Source organism: Sprattus sprattus, assembly GCF_963457725.1.
Source record: "Sprattus sprattus genome assembly, chromosome: 12".
NCBI lineage: Eukaryota > Metazoa > Chordata > Actinopteri > Clupeiformes > Clupeidae > Sprattus > Sprattus sprattus.
Window position 1 is genome coordinate 3,411,770 of NC_137910.1, and position 24,197 is coordinate 3,435,966.

General features: G+C 44.7%; 2 protein-coding genes across 2 annotated transcripts; one reads left to right on the top strand and one right to left on the bottom strand.

Annotated features, from left to right (window-relative positions):
* Nucleotides 1–417: 417 nt before the first annotated feature.
* Nucleotides 418–5,474, bottom strand: galm (galactose mutarotase; the record flags this gene model as incomplete). Its single annotated transcript, XM_080848375.1, has 7 exons — nt 418–591; nt 1,616–1,790; nt 1,980–2,130; nt 3,494–3,575; nt 4,279–4,485; nt 4,630–4,784; nt 5,288–5,474. The coding sequence occupies 7 exons, from the start codon at nt 5,472–5,474 to the stop codon at nt 514–516; spliced, it is 1,035 nt and encodes a 344-aa protein (XP_080704501.1). The 3' UTR covers nt 418–513.
* A 1,891-nt stretch (nt 5,475–7,365) lies between these two features.
* atl2 (atlastin GTPase 2) lies at nt 7,366–24,197 on the top strand. Its single transcript, XM_080848374.1, has 13 exons — nt 7,366–7,463; nt 9,066–9,577; nt 10,085–10,216; nt 10,561–10,665; nt 12,711–12,761; nt 13,140–13,196; nt 13,399–13,491; nt 14,252–14,390; nt 15,479–15,606; nt 19,659–19,715; nt 20,768–20,839; nt 22,104–22,535; nt 22,924–24,197. The coding sequence occupies exons 1-13, from the start codon at nt 7,391–7,393 to the stop codon at nt 23,044–23,046; spliced, it is 1,974 nt and encodes a 657-aa protein (XP_080704500.1). The 5' UTR covers nt 7,366–7,390; the 3' UTR covers nt 23,047–24,197.

The window sequence follows — 24,197 nt, forward strand, 5'->3', positions numbered from 1 at the left end:
GCCTGTGTTATATTTAGAAAGAAGAACTGACGAAGACGAAAGCTTTCAGAATATTTTTTTTTCTTTTATTCGACTTTCATGATCATACCTTCAAAGGTGCATGATTGGCACAGGTGATGGAATGTGTGTGTGTGTGATTGGTCCTCCAGTATCTGTGAGGGTGAGGTGCGTTAGTCTTTGAGTGGAGTTTTTGTGTGTGTGTGTGTGTGTGTGTGAGGTGCGTTTGTCGTTTGTCTTTGAGTGGAGTGTGTGTGTGATTGGTCCTCCAGTATCTGTGAGTGTGAGGTGTGTGTGTGAGTGTGAGGTGCGTTTGTCTTTGAGTGGAGTGTGTGTGTGATTGGTCCTCCAGTATCTGTGAGTGTGAGGTGTGTGTGTGTGTGTGTCTTTGAGTGGAGTGTGTGTGCCACCTGAGGGTTGATTGAGGGAGCAGGTAAATTATTCCTCCTCATATAAATGAGAATTATGTGTGTATAGTCAATCTGATATGATTGAGAAATTGTGGCTGTGTGTGTGTTAGACCACTGTAAATTTGAAGTGAGTGGTATGTGAGTACTTCTCTTCAGGCCTCAGCAAGACGTCAGGAAACCGTGGCTGCAGAAACACACACACACACAGCGCACACAGTTAAAGTAGGATGGGCACGCAATACACAGCTAAAGTAGGCAATGCAATACACAGCTAAAGAAGGATGAGCACGCAATACACAGCTAAAGAAGGATGAGCACGCAATACACAGCTAAAGAAGGATGAGCACGCAATACACAGCTAAAGAAGGATGAGCACGCAATACACAGCTAAAGTAGGATGAGCACGCAATACACAGCTAAAGAAGGATGGGCACGCAATACACAGCTAAAGTAGGCAATGCCATACACAGCTAAAGTAGGCTAAAGTGGGCATGCAATCCACGGCTAAAGTGGGCAATGCCATACACAGCTAAAGTAGGCAATGCCATACACAGCTAAAGTAGGCTAAAGTGGGCATGCAATCCACGGCTAAAGTGGGCATGCAATCCACGGCTAAAGGAAGTGTTAGCCATAGCCATATATTCTCTGATTGACCATAAAATGTAAATACAAGTAGTGGTCAGTTTTAATGGCTCCCTATTGAGAGCCAGCAACATGTCACAACCTCCTAAATCAAGAGTAAGCAATCTTATCCATAAAGGCTCACTGTGGCAGGAGCTCAACTGATCTACTATATAAAGTACTGGCTAAAATAACTGATCTACTATATGAAGTACTGGCTAAAATAATTGATCTACTATATAAAGTCCTGGCTAAAATAACTGATCTACTATATGAAGTACTGGCTAAAATACCTGATAAACTATATAAAGTCCTGGCTAAAATAACTGATCTACTATATAAAGTCCTGGCTAAAATAACTGATCTACTATATAAAGGACTGGCCGAAATACCTGATCTACTATATAAAGTACTGGCTAAAATACCTGATAAACTATATAAAGTCCTGGCTAAAATAACTGATCTACTATATAAAGTCCTGGCTAAAATAACTGATCTACTATATAAAGGACTGGCCGAAATACCTGATATACTTTATAAAGTCCTGGCTAAAATAACTGTCGATTTATGAGTGGTTGACGGCGGACCTGGTTGACGGCATCGGGCCAGTTCTGGGTCTCCAGACAGAAGGCACTGTGTTTGGGGTAGGAGGCTCCGCCTTTTCCCCTCAGGGTTCCATCCAGGAAGTTGGAAGTGTAGAACTGAACACCCGGCTGGGTGGAGCTAACCTCTAGGACACGCCCACTCTCAGGATGCACCACCCTGCCAAAAAGGATGGTCAATAACAGATAGTTTCCTTGGCGTGTGTATAAGGTTGAGGTTCGTCATTTGAATGGCAACACTTAGTTGGCCCCTGGATGTTGTGCTCATTTGAGTGCTGTGTGTGAGGTGAGAGAGAGAGAGAGAGAGAGAGAGAGAGAGAGAGCGAGAGAGCGAGAGAGAGATACAGACCTGGCACACCAGCGCTCCTCATGTGGTTGCCCTGGTTCCCACAGGCAGAAGTTGTGGTCAAATCCAGGACCAGGAAGTTCCTTCAACCGGGAACCAATCAGAGCGGGTGCTCTGAGGTCAAAGGGCGTGTTTTCTACTGACTTAACCTCCCCTGCATGAGACAAAACAGGACACTACTGAGCTCAAAAAGTCCAGTGTGCATACTGTATGAATGAATTAACTTCATTGGGCATGTAAAAAGCGCATCAAATAAACGCAGCAATCTTCTACTTTAGTCATAATGACAGAAATGTGTGGTCATGGTAATATTTTTTTAAACCCAGTAAACGTAAGTAAACCTTTATTTATTGGCTAAACTGAGGGCTCTGACAAGCTCCCTCTAGCAACTTTTCAATGAATTACATGTTTCTTTTGCCACATTTATCTGGGTCCCACTGGCAGGTTCTCAGCTCTACCACTAGGGGGAACTCTTGGGTCTATTTCAGACTCAGTGGGGAAGTCCCCAAGGTTTAACTATACTCTGTGGCTAAACTGGTCAGCATCTGCTACAGCAAGGTGCTAACAACAAGATCAGGGGTTCTGTTGCCAGGGAGCTTGAGTTTGAGTTTGATTCCCCTCAGAGAAACTTCTTAGTCATACAACTTTACTTCGTTCATTTTATTTTTCTCGTGGTAAACCACCAAGTGAGTAACACTGCCGTAGAGGGGGGATGCCTGGCTGAGCTCTAGGACCATATTAGGCCATTTCTGTGACAAGCAGAGCTCATATGGGTTACTGATGAATATTTACATCTGTACTGTAACTCTGGATAAAAGTCGCTGCTCAATGAAGAATTCAAATGGCCATTCGTACATACACCTAATACACAGGTACCAGCTTCCTTTGACCAACACCAGTTTGCCTACAAAGTGAACAGGTCTCCAGAGGATGTAGGAGTCCTGCTGCTTCACACTGCACTGGAGCACCTGGAGCTAAAGAACACATACTTCCCACCCTGTCCATCATCTGTTCCCGTAAAAGGTTCAGATCCACCAAAGCACGCCCCTCCAAAATGACAAAGAGCTTCTATCCGCATTGCTTCTCAACAGCTCACCCAATACCACCACCCCCACCCCCGGCCCACCCCGCCCCCATGGACTGCACTCTAACACTCTACCCTGCACTTATTGATGCACCTCAATATATGTATAGCTTGTTATATTTACTCAGGGATATTTATTTATCTATTTATTAATTGTCATTTATTACTATTCAGCGGTGGCAGTTAGTGTGCACAGCAACTTTTTAGCTGTCTGCTGTTGCCTCGTCTGTCTCGTTGTTTTTGTGACAATGACAATTAAGTACTTTGAACTTGAACTTGAACTATTTTAGGAACCGAGGCCTATAGACTTACATGTGCAGTGCTGATGAATCGAAAGGCCAATGAGAAGGCCCAATGATTAGTTGTAGAATCGTAACTACTAGTTAATAGGGAAAGAGATGGAAAGAGAGAGTTAGGGATATCGATGCAGTACCTGTTGGGATCATTGTGTCATCAACTGGTAGGTAAGCCTGGGCTGAGATAGCCACTTCATGGTCATAAATGTCAGCTTTGCCCTGTGCAGAGGTGTAGGACATGATGCTGTGAGTGTGTGTGTGTGTGTTTGTGCTTTGCCCTGTGTCCCAGAGGACATGATGCTGTGATTGTGTGTGTGTGTGTGTGTGTGTGTGTGTGTGTGTGTGTGTGTGTGTGTGTGTGTTCGTGTTCGTGTTCATGTGCTGGTATATGTCACTACGACTTGAATCTCATCCACGTGAACATAGTTGATTATTTTATGTTTACTATGCTTATCTATTTTATTGTGCTTGTTGATGAATAACTTCATGGATTCGAGTAGAAGTGCTCAGTTGTATGTGTGTACAGAAGTTGTATCTGTAGTAGGGGCTCAGTTTTATGTGAACAGAAGTGACAGTAATTTAAAATGACAGTAGTTGGAGTTGTAGTTGTGTGTGTGTGTGTGTGTCATACATACCCACCATTCCATGTTAAAGTATAGCTAGTGTGTGACTGTGTGTGTGTGTGTGTGTCTGTGTGGCTATTGTGTAGTTTAGCCTTTAGCCTGGATAGGCAAGGCAAGTCTATTTATACAGCATATTTCATACACAGAGGCAATTAAATGTGCTCTACATAATAAAAGCAAAAGGAATATCCATAGGAAAGATAAAAACTGAAAATGAAAATATATAATTTACATAAAAAAAGTTGGTGTGTGCCTGTGTGCGTGTGTGTGTGTTTAATCTGTGTAGGCTATGGTCTTACCTGTCCTCCCAGGTTAAAGTAAGAGTGGTTGGTGAGGTTGACAGGTGTTGTTTTGTCTGTGTGAGCGCTGTAATGAACACTCAAAGTGTGTTTATCCAGGGAGTAAGTGACGGACACACGCAGGTTTCCAGGGTAACCCTCGTCCCCATCAGGACTGCAGTGGCTGAATTTGACTCCATTTTCCACAATTTCGCTTGTCCATACTACCTGTAACACACACACACACACACACACACATTACGGGAACACGATTACACCTGTGTGATCATTCAGGCCTTCACAGTGAGAGACTGTGTGTGTGACGTCTCTCTCTCGTTATCTGTTTTTCTCTGCATGTGTGCATGTGTGTACCTTGTTAAAGCCTCGTAAGCCCCCATGCAAAGCGTTCGGCCCATTATTCACAGCAAGTTTGTATTCCTGACCGTCTATGGTGAAGCGACCTTTGGCAATCCGGTTTGCAACCCGGCCCACTACAGCACCAAAGTAACGAGGGTTTGACAAGTAACCTGCAAAATGTACAGATATAGAACACATACACATTACACTTCTCATGGGTACCTGTCCATCAATTTGTTACAAACATGGATTAAGGTAGACTAAAGTCTATTATTTGGCTAACGCAACACTTAGGCTAAGTTTAGATTCTCATATGGAAAGTGTGCGTTGGAGACAAATTTCAGAATACCAAAACCGATACTGCAGAGAGAAAAAGACCTAAGACTACGGGGTAGGTTGATCACAGCATCTGTGTAGGCGAAGTTATTTTTCAGAGTTTAACTAAGAACGAGGCTTTTGTTTTCCAAAAGCATTGAGCTACTGCTTCTTCCTTGCACAGTGAGGGTCGAGCTGAGTGGAGGGGCGACCAGGAGCCCTCCGAGTATGCAGGAGTGATACAAAGAGACAAATGGTGAGCTGTAGTCTATTCGTCAATCAAACAGAATCAAAACATTCACAGCAGCCAAGGTATGATAATAACCAACCAGAAAAGTCATCGACAGCCCTTACTCACTTTCTAAATCATCAAAACCAAGCACCACATCCGCAAAGTGGCCGTGCCGATCGGGAGTCTTAATTGCCGTTATGATACAGCCCAGAGAGATGAGCTCCACGCGAACACTCTCCGTGCTCAAAGTCCACTTCTCTACAGAACCCTGTGCGGGTGCAACTCCGAACACCTCCTTCGCTACCTCCGTCATGATCACAAGATCAGCTTTCTTCGCCGACAGTCTATGATGGAAACAACCTTCTGTTCCAAGCTATAACTGAGCAGAGATAGAGATCTGTCAGTGTCCGACGGCTCCTTGACAATATTCTAATTTTATTGACAAAGGACTAGAGCTAAAAGCTAGAGCTGTCAGCTCATAGACATGTAGACATAGACATGTCTATGTGTCAGCTCTTCTCACTTCACCTCCGTGCACATGACTGCGCATCGCCTCGACATCATCAATATGCGACAAAGAATGTTGTAGTTTTTGGTAGCCTTTCCTCGTCGTTTATTGCCTCGTGATGAATAACTAATTGAGGTAATTTGAGACATTGTGTTTAGATTCTACAACTCATTATTGACCCTTTTCGCGCTCAGTAGTGTAATACGGGCCATTTGATACATCATCACTGTACATAGCTAAACAAATACCTTAAAATACCTGTGCATTAGGTGTGAGTAGGCTATGCCTGCGTAAAGCCTGTGAATGTGTGAGACTATAAATAGTGCAGCTCCAGATTAGCGGATCCTCTGAGGGTCCTTCCACCGGCTGCCTCAACCTTCTTATTTTTAGTAGGCTAAATGGGTTTTCCTCTCTGTGCCTATAGTGCCCTCATCCCTTTGCTGGACCTGTCAAATCATCCAGGTCAACGCATCTCTATAAAACGGAATATATAGTAGGCCAGGTAATCTACAGGCTAGGCTGTACTTTGTACGTTCCTGGGTTTCTTGAAGTGGGTTGGCTGTGCAAGAGTTGCAGATGATCTCATTCGTTGGAAAGATCTGCTCAGAATGTCACGTCTAATAATCCAATGATGGATAGGATCTCCTGCTGATCCCCCAGCCCCTGTGTGTGTGTGTGTGTGTGTGTGTGTGTGTGTGTGTGTGTGTGTGTGTGTGTGTGTGTGTGTGTGTGTGTGTAAGTGTGTGTTGGTAAATACAGGTCACCTGACACTGTTACAACCACTATCTGTTAGATAACTGATACATCTCGCCTTCAGACACCTCTCCCTGTCACTCTCTTACACATGATGTTTCTCTCAAAAACTAAATGACAAACAGGCAAATTATCTGAGGTCACAGAGAACACAAATGCCCCCCTGAATCTTTGCATTTTGTATGTAGGCATACGATATAATATTTGATAATTTGCTATTTAATACATTCAATGATTAAAGAATGGCTACATTTAGTTCTCACTATAGCCTAACGAGCTACGTATATCTGCAGTACGAGGTGGGCTAATTTGTGGTGTTAAATTATGTCAGTTAAAATTACATTTGAATCTTGAACTTGATGAAGTTGTGATTCTGGCCTTCTTTGAACTCGGCAGCTGTCAAACAAGCGTGAGCATTTTACATTGATTGAACAGCTGTGAACAGCCTCTCTGTCTCTCGGTTCTCAACAGTGAATGGGGTTGTACGAAACACATACCCTTTTCATACAGTTAAAACAAATTACATAACCCACCATATGTTTGAGGGGTGTTTTGAGGTTATAGTCCTAACTTCGTCCCAGTTTAGTGTTTCAGTCTCTCCAGTATTTTGCGATCTTGCATTGTCACAAGTTCACACAAGTTCAAGGTTTTCCCGCAATTGCAATTTTCTCTTATTACCGCAATTTCCGTCATGTCATGGAATTTCAACCTTATTTAAATACAAGTGAGGTATCTAACTCAAAATCACCGCAATTTTAGCAGCACTTTTTGAAGTCCCGCAGCTAATTCAGTCACTTTTCGGCATAACAATCACAACAAACCCTCAGAAGATCCTGGTGGGACTGTTTGAACTTGCTTTAGGACCTCGCGGAAACGCCGCCAGTAGGCGCTCTGAAACTTTATAAAACTGGTGAGAGGAGAAATCGGTTTGAGCGCAACGTCACGCTGGAGAGTTTAAACTGGACAAGATGGCGGAAGACAGCGGGCTGAGGAATCGGAGTCGCTCGTCGAAGAGCCGTAAAAATCGACGACATGTTGAAGGTAAAGTTACCTCTTTTAATCACCGGATGTCCTCAGAAGCGCAGTGGAGGAATATGGTTGTACATGCCTTCGCAGAACTTACTGTCATAAATGTATATCAGCTGATAACTTTGGTCGTGGTTAAGTGACCTGGTGAAAGTTACAGCTGGCACTTAACCTATTTTGGCGGACAGCTATCACACTCACCTGGCGATGTAATTAACGTGACCTGTTGACTCGGCCATCAGGTGAACCGTTGTTCCCTTTTCCCTCTCGGAGTATGGAGACATACATGGGTCTACTCTTAATTGTGCGACAGTTGGCAATGAGTACACTTCAGTCTTGTAACGGTTCGGTTTAGGCTTTTGTGTACACAAATCGCTGTACTGCATGGCAGTTCATAGTGTGCGCGGCTGGCATGGCACGGGTATTTATAAGTAGGCTATTATTAGCTAGCTCGTTTACTTTCCAGTCACATTACCTCTTGCATGGTCGGCGTTTCTTCTGTTTTGCGTTTCAGGGGTGCAAAAACTGCGATCTTTACACGTGGTAATGTTGTTTTAGACAATGTTTGTGATGGTCCTTGATGTATTTACTTTCATCAAGTTTTCCTGTGGTGAGAGGCCAACGACACTGACGTGTGAATAAAGACATGGACATTTTTTCGTTGAATGTAATTTGGTCAACTTGCTTAGCATGCTGTTTGGTATTCGAAAAACAGCCGTACAAGAACTCATTGGTCACACGGAGAGTCTCCGTATCCTATTACGATAGGAATCGTATCAGTCCAGGGGTTAATTTTGTGTATTGGTTGGCCGCGGAGCACTGGATATGGATGCAGCAGGTCCTAGGCACAAAACATCGTGGTTGTAGTTGATGTTGACGAATTCCAGCCACTTCTCAGCCACAAAGACATTACTTTTACTCGCATAACTTATTGGCTTTCCCCCCATTAGTCTACTAACCCTGACCGGATTAGCGCCACTAGCTAGGAGTGCAGAATGTGAGACTGTTATTATGTGCAAGTTAATTTTAAGATGGAGAAACTTTCTTTTTGATAACGTGTATAATTGTCTTATTGAAAATGGAAATTGACAGTTGGATTATAGGTTTCCTTTCAGTGTTTTGTGGTGGTTAAACATTCTCCGTTGTTTGTCCTTGGCGCTTTGCTGCTCTGCGCTAGTTTTGACAGTTTGACATGCCGCCAGCCCGAGGTTAGCTGGCTGTTTGCCTGAGTATCACTCTACTGTGGACAGCACGGTTTGTTTTTTTTTCTACGCAGGGACCAACATTTTGCCATATTTAGACTCTCGACTTAACGGATCCAGGCTTATCGCGGCTCTGGGATAAAGAGCAGGGGTTAGAATAGACTGGCGCGACGGGAATAGAACATGACTGGAGTGTAAAGAGCCTGATGAATTGGAGAGAAAGGACGTCGATATGTTTACCTCAGTGCGACGTCTTAAAATTCCTCAAGATTTCCGGGCAAAAAAGAGATGTAATAGAAGAGAGCACTTACTTAGAACTTATTACAAAAACTCCAAATCAAACGCGCTATCCAGCACTTCCAGACACAGCCTATTTTACTTAAGTTTTTTTTTTTTTTTTTTTTTTTTTTTTAAGAATTAAAATATACAGGTGTGGAGGACATCCCAGTGCTGATCCCGCCCGAAATGCCCCAGGTGGTTCATATGAAGAAATGCCTGGTGGGTGCCCCCCCATTAGCTGAAGTGGGTGCCCCCCCATTAGCTGAAGTGGGTGCCCCCCCATTAGCTGAAGTGGAGGCCCCCCCATTAGCTGAAGTGGAGGCCTTCATGGATGAGGAGGAGCCTATTCTGGTGATGGAGGAGCCCGCCTCGGTAAAGGAGGAGCCAGCCCCACTGGAGGCGGAGCTGGAACCGGAACCAGAACCGGAACCAGAGCCAGAACCAGAACCAGAGAAGGCTAGGCCAGTTCAGGTTGTGGTGGCGAATGAAGATGACCACGGTTTTGAGCTTGACGAAGCTGCGCTGGAACGCATTCTTATGCAGGAGCATGTCCGTGATTTAAACGTGGTGGTTCTGTCAGTGGCTGGAGCTTTCCGCAAAGGCAAGTCCTTCCTGTTGGACTTCATGCTGCGGTACATGTACAACCAGGTGAGTAGTGAGCGCACACGCACACGCACACGCACACGCACACACACACACACACACACACACACACACACACACACACACATAAACCTCACTTTCAGATTCATAAAACAGTTTGTCTTCTCTGTAACTCACTGTCTGTTGTCTCTTAGCTGACTTCATCCTTCGCTCATCAACTTCCATTTTTTACTTCTCAACCCTACATTTTCTTTCTCACAAGTGCGTTCTTATTAACCCCTCCTCACTCTCACTCAATGTCTACTTCATATAAACAATGAAAACATGAATGATTACTAACACATGTTGACATAGATAAGATGTTATGTAAAACAGTGGTTGAGATCAAACCTCTTCCATTTTCACTTCTCAACCCTACATTTTCTTTCTCTCACAAGTGCTTTCTTATTAGTCCCTCCTCACACTGTGAATGATTACTAACAAATGCTGACATTGATAAGATGTTATATAAATCAGTGATTGAGATCGAACCTCTCCCTCTCTCCCTGTCAGTCCTCTCCATGGTTGGGGGGCAATGAAGAGCCGCTCACAGGCTTCAGCTGGAGGGGAGGCTGTGAGCGCGAGACCACAGGTATACAGGTGTGGAGTGACGTGTTTGTGGTGGAGAAGAAAGATGGCAATAAGGTATGTGTGTGTGTGTGTGTGTGTGTCTATACATGCAGTTGTACATTTGAATATATGTAGGGCTCTGATAAAGGAGTCTATCAAACTAATGTTGATGTCCATACTGCAATGTACAACATGTGTTCATTTATTTAGTTTCTTAGGGAATGCTTTTTTGTGTGTAATTATGTGTTTTGTGAGACTGTTTGCTTTATTAGATTTATAGATTTCCATGTTTTTGAATGTTATCAGCATTAGCCATAGTTTGCTGTGCTCTGTCTTGGTGTATTTGAGTAAACAAATCGATGTCTTTGTGTGTGTGCGTTCTCGTGTGTGTGTGTCCTCTCGTGTGTGTGTCCTATCAGGTGGCTGTTCTCCTGGTGGATACTCAGGGAGCCTTTGACAGCCAGTCCACCATCAAAGACTGTGCCACAGTATTCGCTCTCAGCACCATGACCAGCTCAGTACAGGTGGGTGGGGGTGTGTGTGTGTGTGTGTGTGTGTGTGGGTGTGTGTGAAAAAGGAGAATGAAACCTCATCCAAGTTTTTCCTGAGATAAGTAGAGATGAGAGGAACCATTGTTTATAAGCATTCAACATAACAGAACTGCATAAGAATCTTCCCCAAGTCTTTTAATCTCGATCACTAATAGTTTGCATTCTCTGGATATCTAGATGATTCAATGTGAACTGTGTAGCTATCTGTCTGTAACAGGCTCACAGCAGTCACAACATAACAAGCCAGAAAGGCAGGAAAGAGAACATTATGTCAGATGATAAACTATTTGTGCTTACTTTCAGAAATTTGGTTAATCCCTCCTATTGTTTTAAGAAATAGTAACACCTATCACCCTTATAATTACGAGTGGTCACCATCGCCAGAGAGGCAAGGTCACATTTTGAACTCTTAAGGTCTAAGCATATCTAAAAAAATGTAAACAAGGATGAGTAAAACATTAGTGTTTAAGTGTGTGGAGGGGAGCATCAGTGGTTTTGTTGCACCATTGAAAAACATGGATAAAATGCATTGCTAGTTAGCTAGCAGTCTTTCTTGAAATGGACCTTCTAACTGGTATTTATGAGTACGAGGGATAAGGCTGAGTAGTTTATTGCACATTGAGTGAAACCTTGTTTAACATCAAAGGTTATTTCAGGTCAAATTGAACCAAGGACAACAGGTGTTATTTTGTTTTCATAGCAGGTACACTGAAAGCGATTTAAAAAAAAAATAATAATAATAATATATATATATATATATATATATATATATATATATATATATATATATATATATATATATTATTATTTATTTTTTTTAAATCGCTTTCAGTTTATATAAAAATATAATTATTGATTGTTACATGTATTTTTAAAGGTCATTTGAGAAAGCTAGACGTACAGCCATGTTGATTCATCACCAACTTGTATCATTTTTGCAATGTTTGAAACAATGCCTATTTTGGATTTAACATTAATTGATAATGAGGCTGAGGAAAGAAATTACAAATTGTATCTTTAAACGTTGTATTTTGCTCACCTTGAACTCCATATGCCCATCATAATGTTTCGTGAGTGTGTTTGGTCATCAGTCCTGTTGTGTAAATTACTCCCGCTGAGTGACCAACTCCTCCATGCCTCCTCCTAACACCTAACGTTGCTCTGAAATGAATAATGGTCTGAGAAATCACATTATTGCAGCACAGTGACACAGGGAGGTGACCCTGTTAATCTCACAGAATTGGCATGTTGTGTAACACTTGCCTGGAAAGAGGAAAGAGGAGAGGGTAGAGTCATGTGTTGAAACCTGTCGCAAGTCTGTGGGAACACTCTCCCACCGGTGGCAGATGAGCTGGTTCTTAGAGGAGAAGCTTGACTAGGTCACAGTTTATGTCTTGAGAGAGAGAGAGAGGGTGAATCTAGGGCGTGTGTGAGGGGGGAGGAGATGCCATTGGTCCAATTGGTATATTTCTCTTGAGAGGAATCTGGCCTGAAGGAAGAACCTGGCACTTGTTAGGATGTGTATTTTGTGTAATATGTGTAAGCACACCGAGAGCCACTGTACCAAGACAAATTCCTTGTTTGTGCAAACTTACTTGGCCAATAAAACCTGATTCTGATTCTGCTGATCAAGCACGCAGGGTTAGAGACAGAAGTTCTGTGTTTGCGTGAGAGCTGTGCTCCTGCTCTTGTGTCCGTTGTTGTCATTGTAACCCAACTACTTGAAAACATTTGGCACATGGAGCTTGTCACCACGTTCCCAAACTGGAATACCAATGAAATCTGCTTTGCAATTCAAGTTTGGTGTTTGATTTCCATATGGGTTGAGGCTAATTTGAGTCTCTCTCTTTTGCGCTCTCTCTCGCTCTCTTTTGCTCTCTCTCTCGCTCTCTTTCTCTCTCTCTCTCTCTGTCTGTCTTCTCTCTCTCTCTCTGTTCTCTCTCTCTCTATATCTATCTATCTATCTGTCTGTCCTCTCGCTCTCTTTTTCTCTCTCTCTCTCTGTTCTCTCTCTCTAGGTCTATAATCTCTCTCAGAATATTCAAGAGGATGACTTGCAGCATCTTCAGGTAAGGAAGCAGACAGTAGATATGAACTGTTTCTGCTGGGAATGTGGATGGGCCCAGTAGTTATGTTGCAATATGTCCTCTGGGGATAAAGACACTCCCTTCATTCTTGTGTTATCCTGAAACCACAGACTCCATGTTCTATGTCGTGCCTTTGTTTGTAGCCATTGGCACGTCTGTCTGTCTGTCTGAGTTTTCTAGCGAGGAAGTCACCATCCCTTGTTTTCTCCCTGTGTTAACACCCCTGGCTCTTCTGTCTGTACCCCTACACTTCTATTTCAGAACACCAAGCCATCAGTGGTTATTTAAAGGGGTGGTTTCTCTTGTGAGGGAGTAACTGTAGACTCTTCTGTGTTGTAATGAGTCTCTCTCTGTTGGTAGCTCTTCACCGAGTATGGAAGACTGGCCCTGGAAGAGGTCTATGAGAAGCCATTTCAGGTACCTCACACACACACACACACACACACACACACACACACCTGCGAGACTTTGCATCTTAACACTGAGAAGCTGAACACTGATTACTGTGCTCTTAACATTGTTTTTGTCTACACTGAACACAAGTAAATCTTCACCTTGTCTGGATCAGTGTGGGGTCTCCTCACTTAACAATGTTTTTTTTTTTTTGCTCTCGCTGTAGAAACTGATGTTCCTGATTAGGGACTGGTGTTACCCCTACGAGCACAACTACGGCCTGGAGGGAGGGTGCCGTTTCCTGGAGAGAAGGCTTCAGGTACGGATGACTGTCCTTGCATCTGCGCCACTGTGTGCTTGGGCTGGAAAAGTGTACAGGCCTCTTTAAAGCTACACTACTTAACCTGCTGATCAGGCCAGTGATTAGCCAAACATTAGAAACATCTCAAACTTTCCCTCCCTGCTCTGCCCATCAGCTGGGCTCTGGTGTTGGGCTGACATGGAAAGGTGGCTAGTTTCTCAGGGCTGAGAATATGTCTATAATAGGCTAGGGCAGAGGTTTCAAACTCAGGCCCGGGGGCCAATTCCGGCCCCCCAAGCGATTTTATCCGGCCCGCAAAGTTCTTTTGATTTTTAAAAAAAGAAAGAAAGAAAGAAAAGTTCCATTGATTTTAAATGGGCCACCCAAACGTTTATAATACAAATCTGGCCCCCCCAATGACCAGACTGGACACTCATCGGCCCCCGCTGGGTAATTTGAGTTTGAGACCCCTGGGCTGGGAAGTGTTCAGTCAGCGTAACCTACAGGTGACGTGTGTGACGTGCCCTCATGAAGATGTATGGTTTTGACCATAATTCAGATTAATCCAATACTTCAAATGCCATACCTTTTTAATAAGTAGGGAGAATGTGTTATACTTTATGTATATTTGTGTGTTTTGATGTGTGTTTGAACAGGCTTAGTTTTAGTTTTATGTGGGTGCAGGCAGACTGTAGGGTGTTTTAATTGTCAACGTTTAAGTGTATTTATGTGTGTGTGTGTGTGTGTGTGTGTGTGTGTGTATATGTGTGTGTTTCAGGTGAAGCAGAACCAACACGAGGAGCTGCAAAACGTCAGGAAGCACATCCACTCCTGCTTCTCCTCCATCGGCTGCTTCCTGTTGCCCCATCCCGGCCTCAAGGTCGCCACCAACCCCAACTTCGATGGCAGACTGAAGGGTCAGCACACACACACACACACACACACCAGTGCTCATACATACACCAATACACACACACACACACACACGCATACAACCATAGACCCAAACCCTGGGCCACTCAAGACATGTACGTGCCAAACACACACACACACACACACACACACACACACACACACACACACACTTAGACCAGTTTATTGCAGACACTACGACTGCATTACAATCCAGTTGGAGGGATTTGTGTTGTAGTTCCTACATGTGGTGGGATTGGGGGCTATTGCTGGCTGCTGAACTCACTCGCTCCACTGGTGGGGACTGGGTTGTGATGGAATGTTGGGGGATAGAAGAAGTAAGCTGTCTGAATCATAATTAGTGGAGAACCGTGCCTTTGGTTGAATGCCATGGGAATAACTGTGCTGGTGGTGTTTGTGCTCTCTCATGGGCTAACTAGGTCTGGGCCCGTATTTACAAAACATCTCAAGGCTAAAGGTGGCTCTTAACTTGCTGATTTAGGAGAGGCTCCTACAAATAATGGCCTTTTTAGACCTAAGTTTGGGACTTTTGTTTAGTTTATTTTTGACTTCCTTGGCACCCAAGTCTGGGAGAACTAGGAAGTAGTGGAGAGGACTCTTAACTCACTGAAACGACTCGGTGGCTAATCGGAACTGAAGGTTTCATTTGGTTGTAGGCCTACAAATACCTCCTGTGTGTACACACATGTGCCGTCATACTGATAGAGTTTGAAAACTGATACTCGGTCTGTGGGCAGCACATTCAGTTATTTAATTTGTAGCCTAGGTCTTTTATTTATTTATTTATTTATTTATTTATTTATTTATTCGTTTGTTTTTGCGGTAGGCAATGAACTGTCTGTCGCAATGAAGCCTAGTCACAGCACAGACCTGTCCCTCATAAAAAAAAAAAATCACCCAAGGTCATTGCAAGCAAGCTTGTGCATGAGACTTGTTTTTGCTGCGTGTGTGTGTGTGTGTTTGTTTGTGTGACCTCTGACTTGTGTGTGTGCGCAGACATCGATGACGAGCATGCTGTGCTGTGTGTTTCTGCTATGTGTGTGTGCGCGTGACCTCTGTTCCGTGTGTGCAGACATCGATGACGACTTCAAGAGGGAGCTGAAGGAGCTGGTGCCTCTGCTGTTGGACCCTGAGAACCTGGTGGAGAAGGAGATCAACGGGGCCAAGGTCACCTGCAGAGACCTGCTCGAGTACTTCAAGGTAGCTGCATGTAATAATAATAATAATAATAATTCATTTTATTTGTTATGCACTCTTCATTCTAGGCAGAATCTCAGAGTGCAAAAGGACAAAAGGACAGTTTAAGAAAATATATACATTTTTTTAAAAAGTAGTAAATGCCTTTATGAATAAAAAGGTTTTTAGGCCAGTCTTAAAACAGTCTAGTGTCTGTGTTGCCCTTAAGTGGTCCGGGAGGCTGTTCCACAGTCGAGGGGCTGCAGTGGCGAAGGCCCGGTCGCCCATGGTGCGTAGCCTGGTGTTTGGGATCTGCAGGGACAGACTGTTATTGGATCTGAGGGGGCGGGTTGATGTTTGGGGGGTGATGAGTTCTTGCAGGTAAGGGGGGGCATGACCATTTATGCATTGGTGGGTGAGTAGGAGGACTTTGTAGTCAATGCGGGATGAGACAGGGAGCCAGTGCAGTGAGTGTAAAATGGGGGTTATGTGGTTGTATTTCCTGACTCTCATCAGGATCCTGGCAGCGCTGTTCTGGATGTACTGCAGCTTTTGGATGTTCCTGCCAGTGATCCCAGTGAACAGTGAATTGCAGTAGTCCAGTCTTGAGGAGATGAAGGCGTGGACGAGCTTCTCAGCATCTGGCAGGGTTAAAGTGGGGCGGAGCTTGGCGATGTTTTTGAGATGGTAGAAGGAGATTTTGCACAGATGCTTTATATGTTCGTTGAAGGTGAGGTGAGGGTCAAACCTAACTCCTAGATTTGTGACTGTGGTGGAGAGGGGTATGACCTGACTGTCGAAGGTGAGATGAGTTATGGAGGATGACTGAACCTGGTGTGGAGTGCCAAGAAGAAGGGCCTCGGTTTTGCTGCTGTTTAGCTGGAGGAAGTTGTTTCTCATCCATGCCTTTATCTCCCCAAGACAGGCAGTGAGACATGACATGGCAGCAGAGGGGCTTGGGGCAGTTTTGATGTACAGCTGTGTGTCATCGGCATAGCAGTGGAAGGACATCCCATGTCTGCTGACAACACAGCCGAGGGGGAGCATGTAGATAATAAAGAGGATGGGGCCGAGGACAGACCCTTGTGGAACACCACAGGAGACAGGGAGCTGTCTGGAATTGCATCTTCCCAGTGAGACATACTCAGTTCTGCCAGATAGGTAGGACTGGAACCACTTGAGTGCAGAGCCTGACAGTCCAATGGTGGTGTGGAGGCTCTCTAGGAGGATTGTGTGATCCACTGTGTCGAATGCAGCAGTCAGATCCAGGAGGATGAGGAGTGAGGGTGATCCTGCATCGGCTGTCATCAGCAGGTCATTCGTCACCCTGAGCAAGGCGGTTTCAGTGCTGTGGGCTGAACGGAATCCTGACTGGAATTTTTCAAACAGGTTGTTGTGTTTGAGGTGGTCCTGAAGTTGAGAAGTAACTACCTTCTGTAGCACTTTGGACAGGAAGGCAAGGTTGGAGATAGGCCGGTAGTTGGCTAGGACCTCCGGGTCCAGGGTGGGCTTTTTGAGAAGGGGACGGATGACAGCGACCTTGAGAGCCGGTGAGACACAGCCTGACTGAAGGGAAAGGTTGACAATTTTGGTGATGAGAGGACTGAGAGTGGGGATGTGTGACTTGAGCAGAGCAGTGGGAATGGGGTCCAGGGTACAGGTACAGGGTTTCATTTTCCTGATGATTTCCTCAACATGGCTCTCCTGAACCTCAGCAAGATGCAGGGGAGACAGCACACTTGCAGATAGGGTGTTGGCGTCAGAGGGAAGCAGAGATGGAGAGCTGGACATCTCAGAGCGAATGCTGTCGACCTTTGATCTGAAAAAGTCGATGAAACTGTTACATTGCTCTTCTGTAGCTTCAGTTGAGGAGGATGGTTGTGGTTTCAGGAGATGCTTTATGGTGGAAAAAAGCTGTTTAGAGTTTCCAGGGTTTTCATTTATTAGGCTGGAGTAGAACTGTGAGCGAGCATCTTTAAGGGAATTTGAGTAGGCCTTTTGATGCTCACGGAAGGCCAGCTTATGGACTGTGAGCCCAGAGTGTCTGCATCACCTTTCCAAGACACGCCCAGCTGTTTTCATTTTCCTCAGTTCATGAGTGAACCATGGAGCAGACCGTGAGAAATTAACAATACGTGATTTGACCGGGGCATGGAGATCAAAAACACTGCTCAGTGAGGTATTATAGATCTCCACTAATTCATCCGCTGATGCAAATGCTGGGCAGGTGATGAGCTGGAGATCCATGCTCATAGTGGCTGCGTCAATTCTTTTCCAGTTGCGGAAAGACATTTGACGCCTAAGTGTAGTGGTAGGCAGCATAAAAGTAAAGGTCATTGAGACCACCTTGTGGTCAGATACACCAAGATCGTAGACCTGTATGTTATTGATTAGGGCAGTGTCAGTGATGACCAGATCCAGAGTGTGCCCCTTGGTGTGAGTAGGGACCTCAACATGCTGCTGCAGGCCAAGACACTCAAGTACATTTAGGAAATCTGCTGCAAACAGACAGGAGGGGTTGTCGACATGGATATTAAGATCACCAACAATGATAATGTTTGTTGAGATACTGCAGAGTGAGGTCAGCAGATCACTTATCTCTGGTAAAAAAGATGAGTTTGGCTTTGGAGGACGGTAAATGAGAAGCACCGTCATGGGGTATGGATGTTTGCATCTGAAGGCCAGACATTCCATAGAGGAAAGGTCAGGCATTTGCAGAGGAGATAGTTTTAGTCCAGCCCGGTGTATGATGGCCAGTCCACCACCACGACCAGAGCTGCGGGCTTTCTCCATGTAGTTGTATCCAGGTGGGCATGCTTCATTGAGTACGTAGTAGTCCGTCATGTCTGTCAGGGGTTGTCTTGTGTTCTCATACACCTGCAGAGACCTGCTCGAGTACTTCAAGGTAGCTGCATGTCTGTCAGGGGTTGTCTTGTGTTCTCATACACATGCACAGTTTTGCTTTTAGCTGGTGCTTTTATGATGCAAAACCTCTTTCAGTGCAGGACAGGAAAGCAATACATTTCTCAGCTATATGCCAGTACATAAGAACATCATCTGCTACCATTACGGTTTGCTTTTGTTGCAGAACAGGTAAATAATGGTAGTGAAGGTCATCAGATCCTAAAGCATCGAAGGACTAATGACCTTTGTCATTGTCAGCAGGATTGTGAAAGAATGACCGGGCTGACTTTCATGGCATCCAAATCAAGGGCCAGATCCATGAACCATTTCTTGCTTTCCTTAACATCGTGAGAGAGAGAGAGCGAGCATATTGGCCTTGACGGGGGGCTGCACTCTCGGAGTGCCCTTCTAGTTAAATACCGTTTCCAATGTCCTCCAATTAATATACACCCTGACAGCAGCTAGTAAATACACAAGCTTGATTGGGCGGAAGAACCCTTTGTGAAGGGACTCAAGGTCCTTAAGCGGTTCTGTAGCGTAGAGCTGCTGCTCTTCAGGACGCTCCCAGGCTGAGGTGATGGACAGGATCGTCTGTAGCGTAGTGCTGCTTCTCTTCAGGCTGAGGTGATGGACAGGGTCGTCTGTAGCGTAGTGCTGCTGTTCTTCAGGCTGCTCCCAGGCTGAGGTGATGGACAGGGTCGTCTGTAGCGTAGTGCTGCTTCTCTTCAGGCTGAGGTGATGGACAGGCTCGTCTGCTGGGGCACTGAGGGGTGGCTGGATTAGTGAGCTCATGTGTGGCATCAGAGGCTCTCAACTCCCACTGCTGCTGCGCTCCCTCCCAGTCAATACAGTGCTTTCAGGTCAGCACAGCCAGACCCTTTATATCATTAGGCTGTCAACGATCCACTCAGCCTAATCAAGGGGAGCGGGGAGGGGGGGGTGTTGGAGTTGGGGTGGTTCCAGGAACTGGAGGAGGAAGTGTGGTCGGGGACGGAACAATGGCGGGTTTGGAACAAAGGCTTTGAGAATATGTGACCCGCAAAGCAAGGCTGGTTGGATTCCCTGAGCTAAGGGATTTCACAAAACCTTTTGCGCTGGTCGTTCCTGACTGTTGCTGCGGGAAATAAGATTTTGGTTGACTTTTGACCCTGACTTTGACCTTTTGCCCGCAGGCTTACATCAAGATATACCAGGGGGAGGAGCTGCCACATCCCAAGTCCATGTTACAGGTCGGCCAAGTCACCACACACACACACACACACACACACACACACACACACACACACACACACAGAGCGACACGCTCACACTCACACTCACACCCCCACAATGGCAAAGTTGTGTATCTGTTTCTGTTGAGTATTTGACCTTTACTCTTAGGTGCTATGCACACGAAGTCTAGGGCCTCCGAATCGGATTTACTTTTCACACCAATCGAATCTTTTAATTTCGTAAATACGGAGGCTGGCAACGAGAGATTTGCGTAAACACGGAGGCAGCAGATTGCGGTGAACCGACTGTAGTACATACCTCACGCCTGTGGGTGGCGCTTTAGCGCTTTATTTACACAACTGAAAAAACGTGAAAAACCTAGAAGAAGAGACTCAAAAGCACAAGGTAAAGGAAGCAGCAAACGGATAAACAAATTACACAAGACATTCAAGCTCCAATTAACAACATTACATTATGATGGTTAATAAAATCAGTGGTCAGACTAAAGGATATGCGAAAATGAATTCTTTTTTCTATTGATAATAAAGAGTTTGGAACAGTAACATGACATGTCTGTCATCCCATCTCCCATGATGCATTGCTCCGAGCATTTTACATACATTTATGAATAAAAAAGCAAATTAAATCGCTGGCCAATTTATATTTGTGGTCATGAAAGTTATGTTATGTCTGAATAAGAAGAATTAGATCAAGATAGGGGGCTAATCAAAAATCAGAAGACTGGGTTAATGTTAGTGAATTCGAGGCCCACCATGAGTGAGATTTTGAGGGAGAACAAGTTATTTATATACTGGTTGGAGATGGCTGAAAAGATCACGTGGGGCAGTGACGTCATCAGGTTGCGTGAAACCGTGCAGACGAACACCAGCCCCCGTACCGATTCAAATCTACTCACTTTCTACCCCGGACTGCGATCGTTGCAGAAACGAGGTGCGGATAGAAAGTGTTCGTATGGATGATAGGGCTATCTGTATTAGCTATCCGTATCAGTTTGACAAACTAGGCTCCATGTAAACGACACTTTAATGTCTCCTTGTATCCCACTCAGGCGACGGCTGAGGCCAATAATCTGACTGCTGTAGCTGGTGCCAAAGATGCCTACAGTAGAGGCATGGAGCTGGTAAGGAGAACACACACACACACACACACACACACACACATATATAATTTATTCATTCACCCAGAGCACCTTACAGGACGGTAGAGACCATTGCTCTACCAGCTGAGTTGCAGGAGTACGGTTTTTATTTTGGAAGTTTTATTTGGTGATTTTAACTTTTTTAATTTTTTTTTCTCCCCTGATGGGTCACAGTAATGAGCTCTCTCTCTCTCCCACAGTTTGAGGCCAGAGAGTTGGAGAAAGTGTGTCATTATATAATGCATCCAGCGTGGCAGAAGCTAGCCTAGATACTAAAAAAAAAACTGGGAGAAGAGGAGGTCCAGAATAGCAGCTTTCTCAATTGACCCAGATAAGGAAAGCAGGACGGCTATTTCCTGAGCTACTGGGCCAAACCAGCTGTGTGTGTGGGTACATGTGCCTTTGGCCCAGTGTGTGTGTGTGTGTGTGTGTGTGTGTGTGTGTGTGTGTGTGTGTGTGTGTGTGTGTGTGTGTGTGTGTGTGTGTGTGTGTGTGTGTGCACATTTGGCTCAGTGTGTGTGTGCGCGCGACCTTGCTGATCTTGTGGGAGTTTCTTGGTGGACAGGGGAGTATGTGTTTTCTGTGATGTTATTGGTCACAGACGTGCTATTCTGGTTAGCTTCACATAGTTCAAGTCTTAGAAACAAAAGCCTCATAGTGTCCCAATCTCTGTAAGTAAGAGGTCATCTGCTCTGGTTAGGTTTGTGAAGAAATGGCATCCAGAATTGTATTACCTCAACTATTTAACACCTGACTTAAAGACCTGCTGCCTGGCTAAGAATAGCTCATTATAATGTTATCAGTGGCCTGCTCAAAGCAAGGGGTAACATCTCTCTTCCAGTGCCCCTCACATGTAGGAGCTTGTCAACAGTGGCATCTTTTTTTTTTTTTCATAATTAAAATAGTTACTTTTTTTTCAACACCTGACTTAAAGACCTGCTGCCTGGCTAAGAATAGCTCATTATAATGTTATCAGTGGCCTGCTCAAAGCAAGAGGTAACCTCTCACTTCAAGTGCCCCTCACATGTAGGAGCTTGTAGGTGGCACATGTAGGTGGCATCTTTTTTTTTTCATAATTAAAATAGTTACTTTTTTTTCAACCTGTACTTGAGTGAGTCCACAGGAAGAAGGCACACACTGATGCTACTACGTATTTTCATTAAAACGGATCTACATGAAAAAAAAAGAAAGAAAAGAAATCCTTGAAATTTCTAACAGTGGCATCTTTTTTGCGCCCCCTTCTCAGATCTGCGGCGGGACCAAGCCCTACATCGCCCCCGCCGACCTGCAGCGCTACCACGAGCAGCTGAAGGAGAAGTCCGTACTGCAGTTCCGCGCCGTCAAGAAGATGGGCGGGCTGGAGTTCAGCCAGCGTTACCAGGAGCAGCTGGAGGAGGCGCTGGAGGAGCTGTTCGCCAACTTCATCAAGCACAACGACAGCAAGAACATCTTCTACGCCGCGCGCACCCCCGCCACACTCTTCGCCGTCATGTTCGTCACCTACATCATCGCCACGGTTACGGGTTTCATCGGGCTGTCGGTCATCGCTGCGCTGGCCAACCTGGTGATGGGCGTCTCGCTGATGTCGCTGTGTGCCTGGGCGTATGTCAGGTACTCGGGCGAGTACCGCGAGGTGGCCGAGGTCATCGACCTCACAGCAGAGGCATTGTGGGAACAGGTGAGTGGCTAGACTATATCCTCACACTGCGGAGGTGTTCTTTTCTTCTTTCTCCTCTGCCTATCCCTCAGTTTCTCGCTCGCTCTCTCCCCCCTTCTATCCATCTCTCCCCCTCTCCCTCTCTTCCCCTTCTATCCATCTCTCTCTCTCTCTCTCTCTCTCTCTCGCTCTCTCTCCCTTCTATCCATCTTTCATTTACTCAGTCTCCCTCTTGTCCTTAGTAACACTCTGTCCATCTCTGGACAATCCTGGCGTTGACCTTGTTACTCCATTGAGCAATTTGTCTTTTCTGTGTCACTTATTTCGTTGTTTGCTTAATCTCTTTTTTTTTTTTTCTTCTTTTCTCTCCTATTTTTCCTTACTGTCTCTCTGTCTCTGTCTCTCTCAGGTCCTGAAACCTCTAACGGAGCAGTACATGGAGGATAATATTCGACAGACTGTAGTGAACTCAATAAGAGCCAGTTTAACAGAGCCTGTGGTCAATCCCGGCACAAAGTTAAAAAACAACTGATCTCCAGCCCTGAAGACACACCCTCCGCCCTTTAGCTGTTGGTTTGTTTTTGTTTTTGTTTGTTTCGTTTGTTTGTTTGTGTGAGTGGGAGAGAGAGAATGGAGCTCATTTCATAGTGGAACTAAAACCAAAGTTTACACTCAACACCTGGAGTATAGCTGTCTATCCCCTGACCCCTCTCAGATGCTGGCGAATCAAACTGAGCGCACACACACACACTTACACTTACACACACACACTTACACTTACACACACACACTTACACTTACACACACACACTTACACTTACACACACACACACACACACACTTACACACACACACACACACACACTTACACACACACACACACACACTTACACACACACTTACACACATACACACACACACACACTTGCACACACACTTACACACACTGACTCCTCATTCATATAGATTTACTCCATCTTGTGTGTAGGAACAAACTGACCTATGTTCACTGGTGTATTAGTGACAAAAGTGACACAAACAAGACAACCCAGTTCAGCCAAGTAAAGTGTTACAGTGCCATGACGACAATTCATCTGAGCCTTTTATTTTATTCCTTTTTTTTATATATATATGTTTTGATGCCTTTTTTTGTTCTGGTCTCCCAAACCGCCTTGTAAAACAAGTATACATGAACACACCGAAACTGACAAATACAGTTATAGGCTCCAAGATGGATGCATAACGGCACTATCAATGACTGGTGTGTTGTCTTGGCAGGTAACATCAGAACGCTTAGCACAAAAATCCATCCAAGTCTCTCCGTTGTACAGCTGTTAGAAAATCATGTTATTTTGTATCATAGATGACAAAGCATGTACATGAATGTATAAATACATGATTTTTGTATCATTTTTGTAGATGACCGTAGAGAAGTAATGGTCTGTCTGGCAGGTTTTGTGACGTTGATCCAGTCATGACCAGTGTTATTGTTTTATTCTTCAATTTAAGACTGCCTTTGACTCCACCCCTCTCCCCAAGCGCCAATCAGAAGTCACTTATCTGGGGACAGAGAGGAGAGGATTGGTGGATAGAGGATCAAGTTGTATCTGGCCTTTTAAAAGCTGCATCCTGTAATTTATTTTTTAAAGATGATTAAAAAACATATTTTAAAGTTACAAGTTA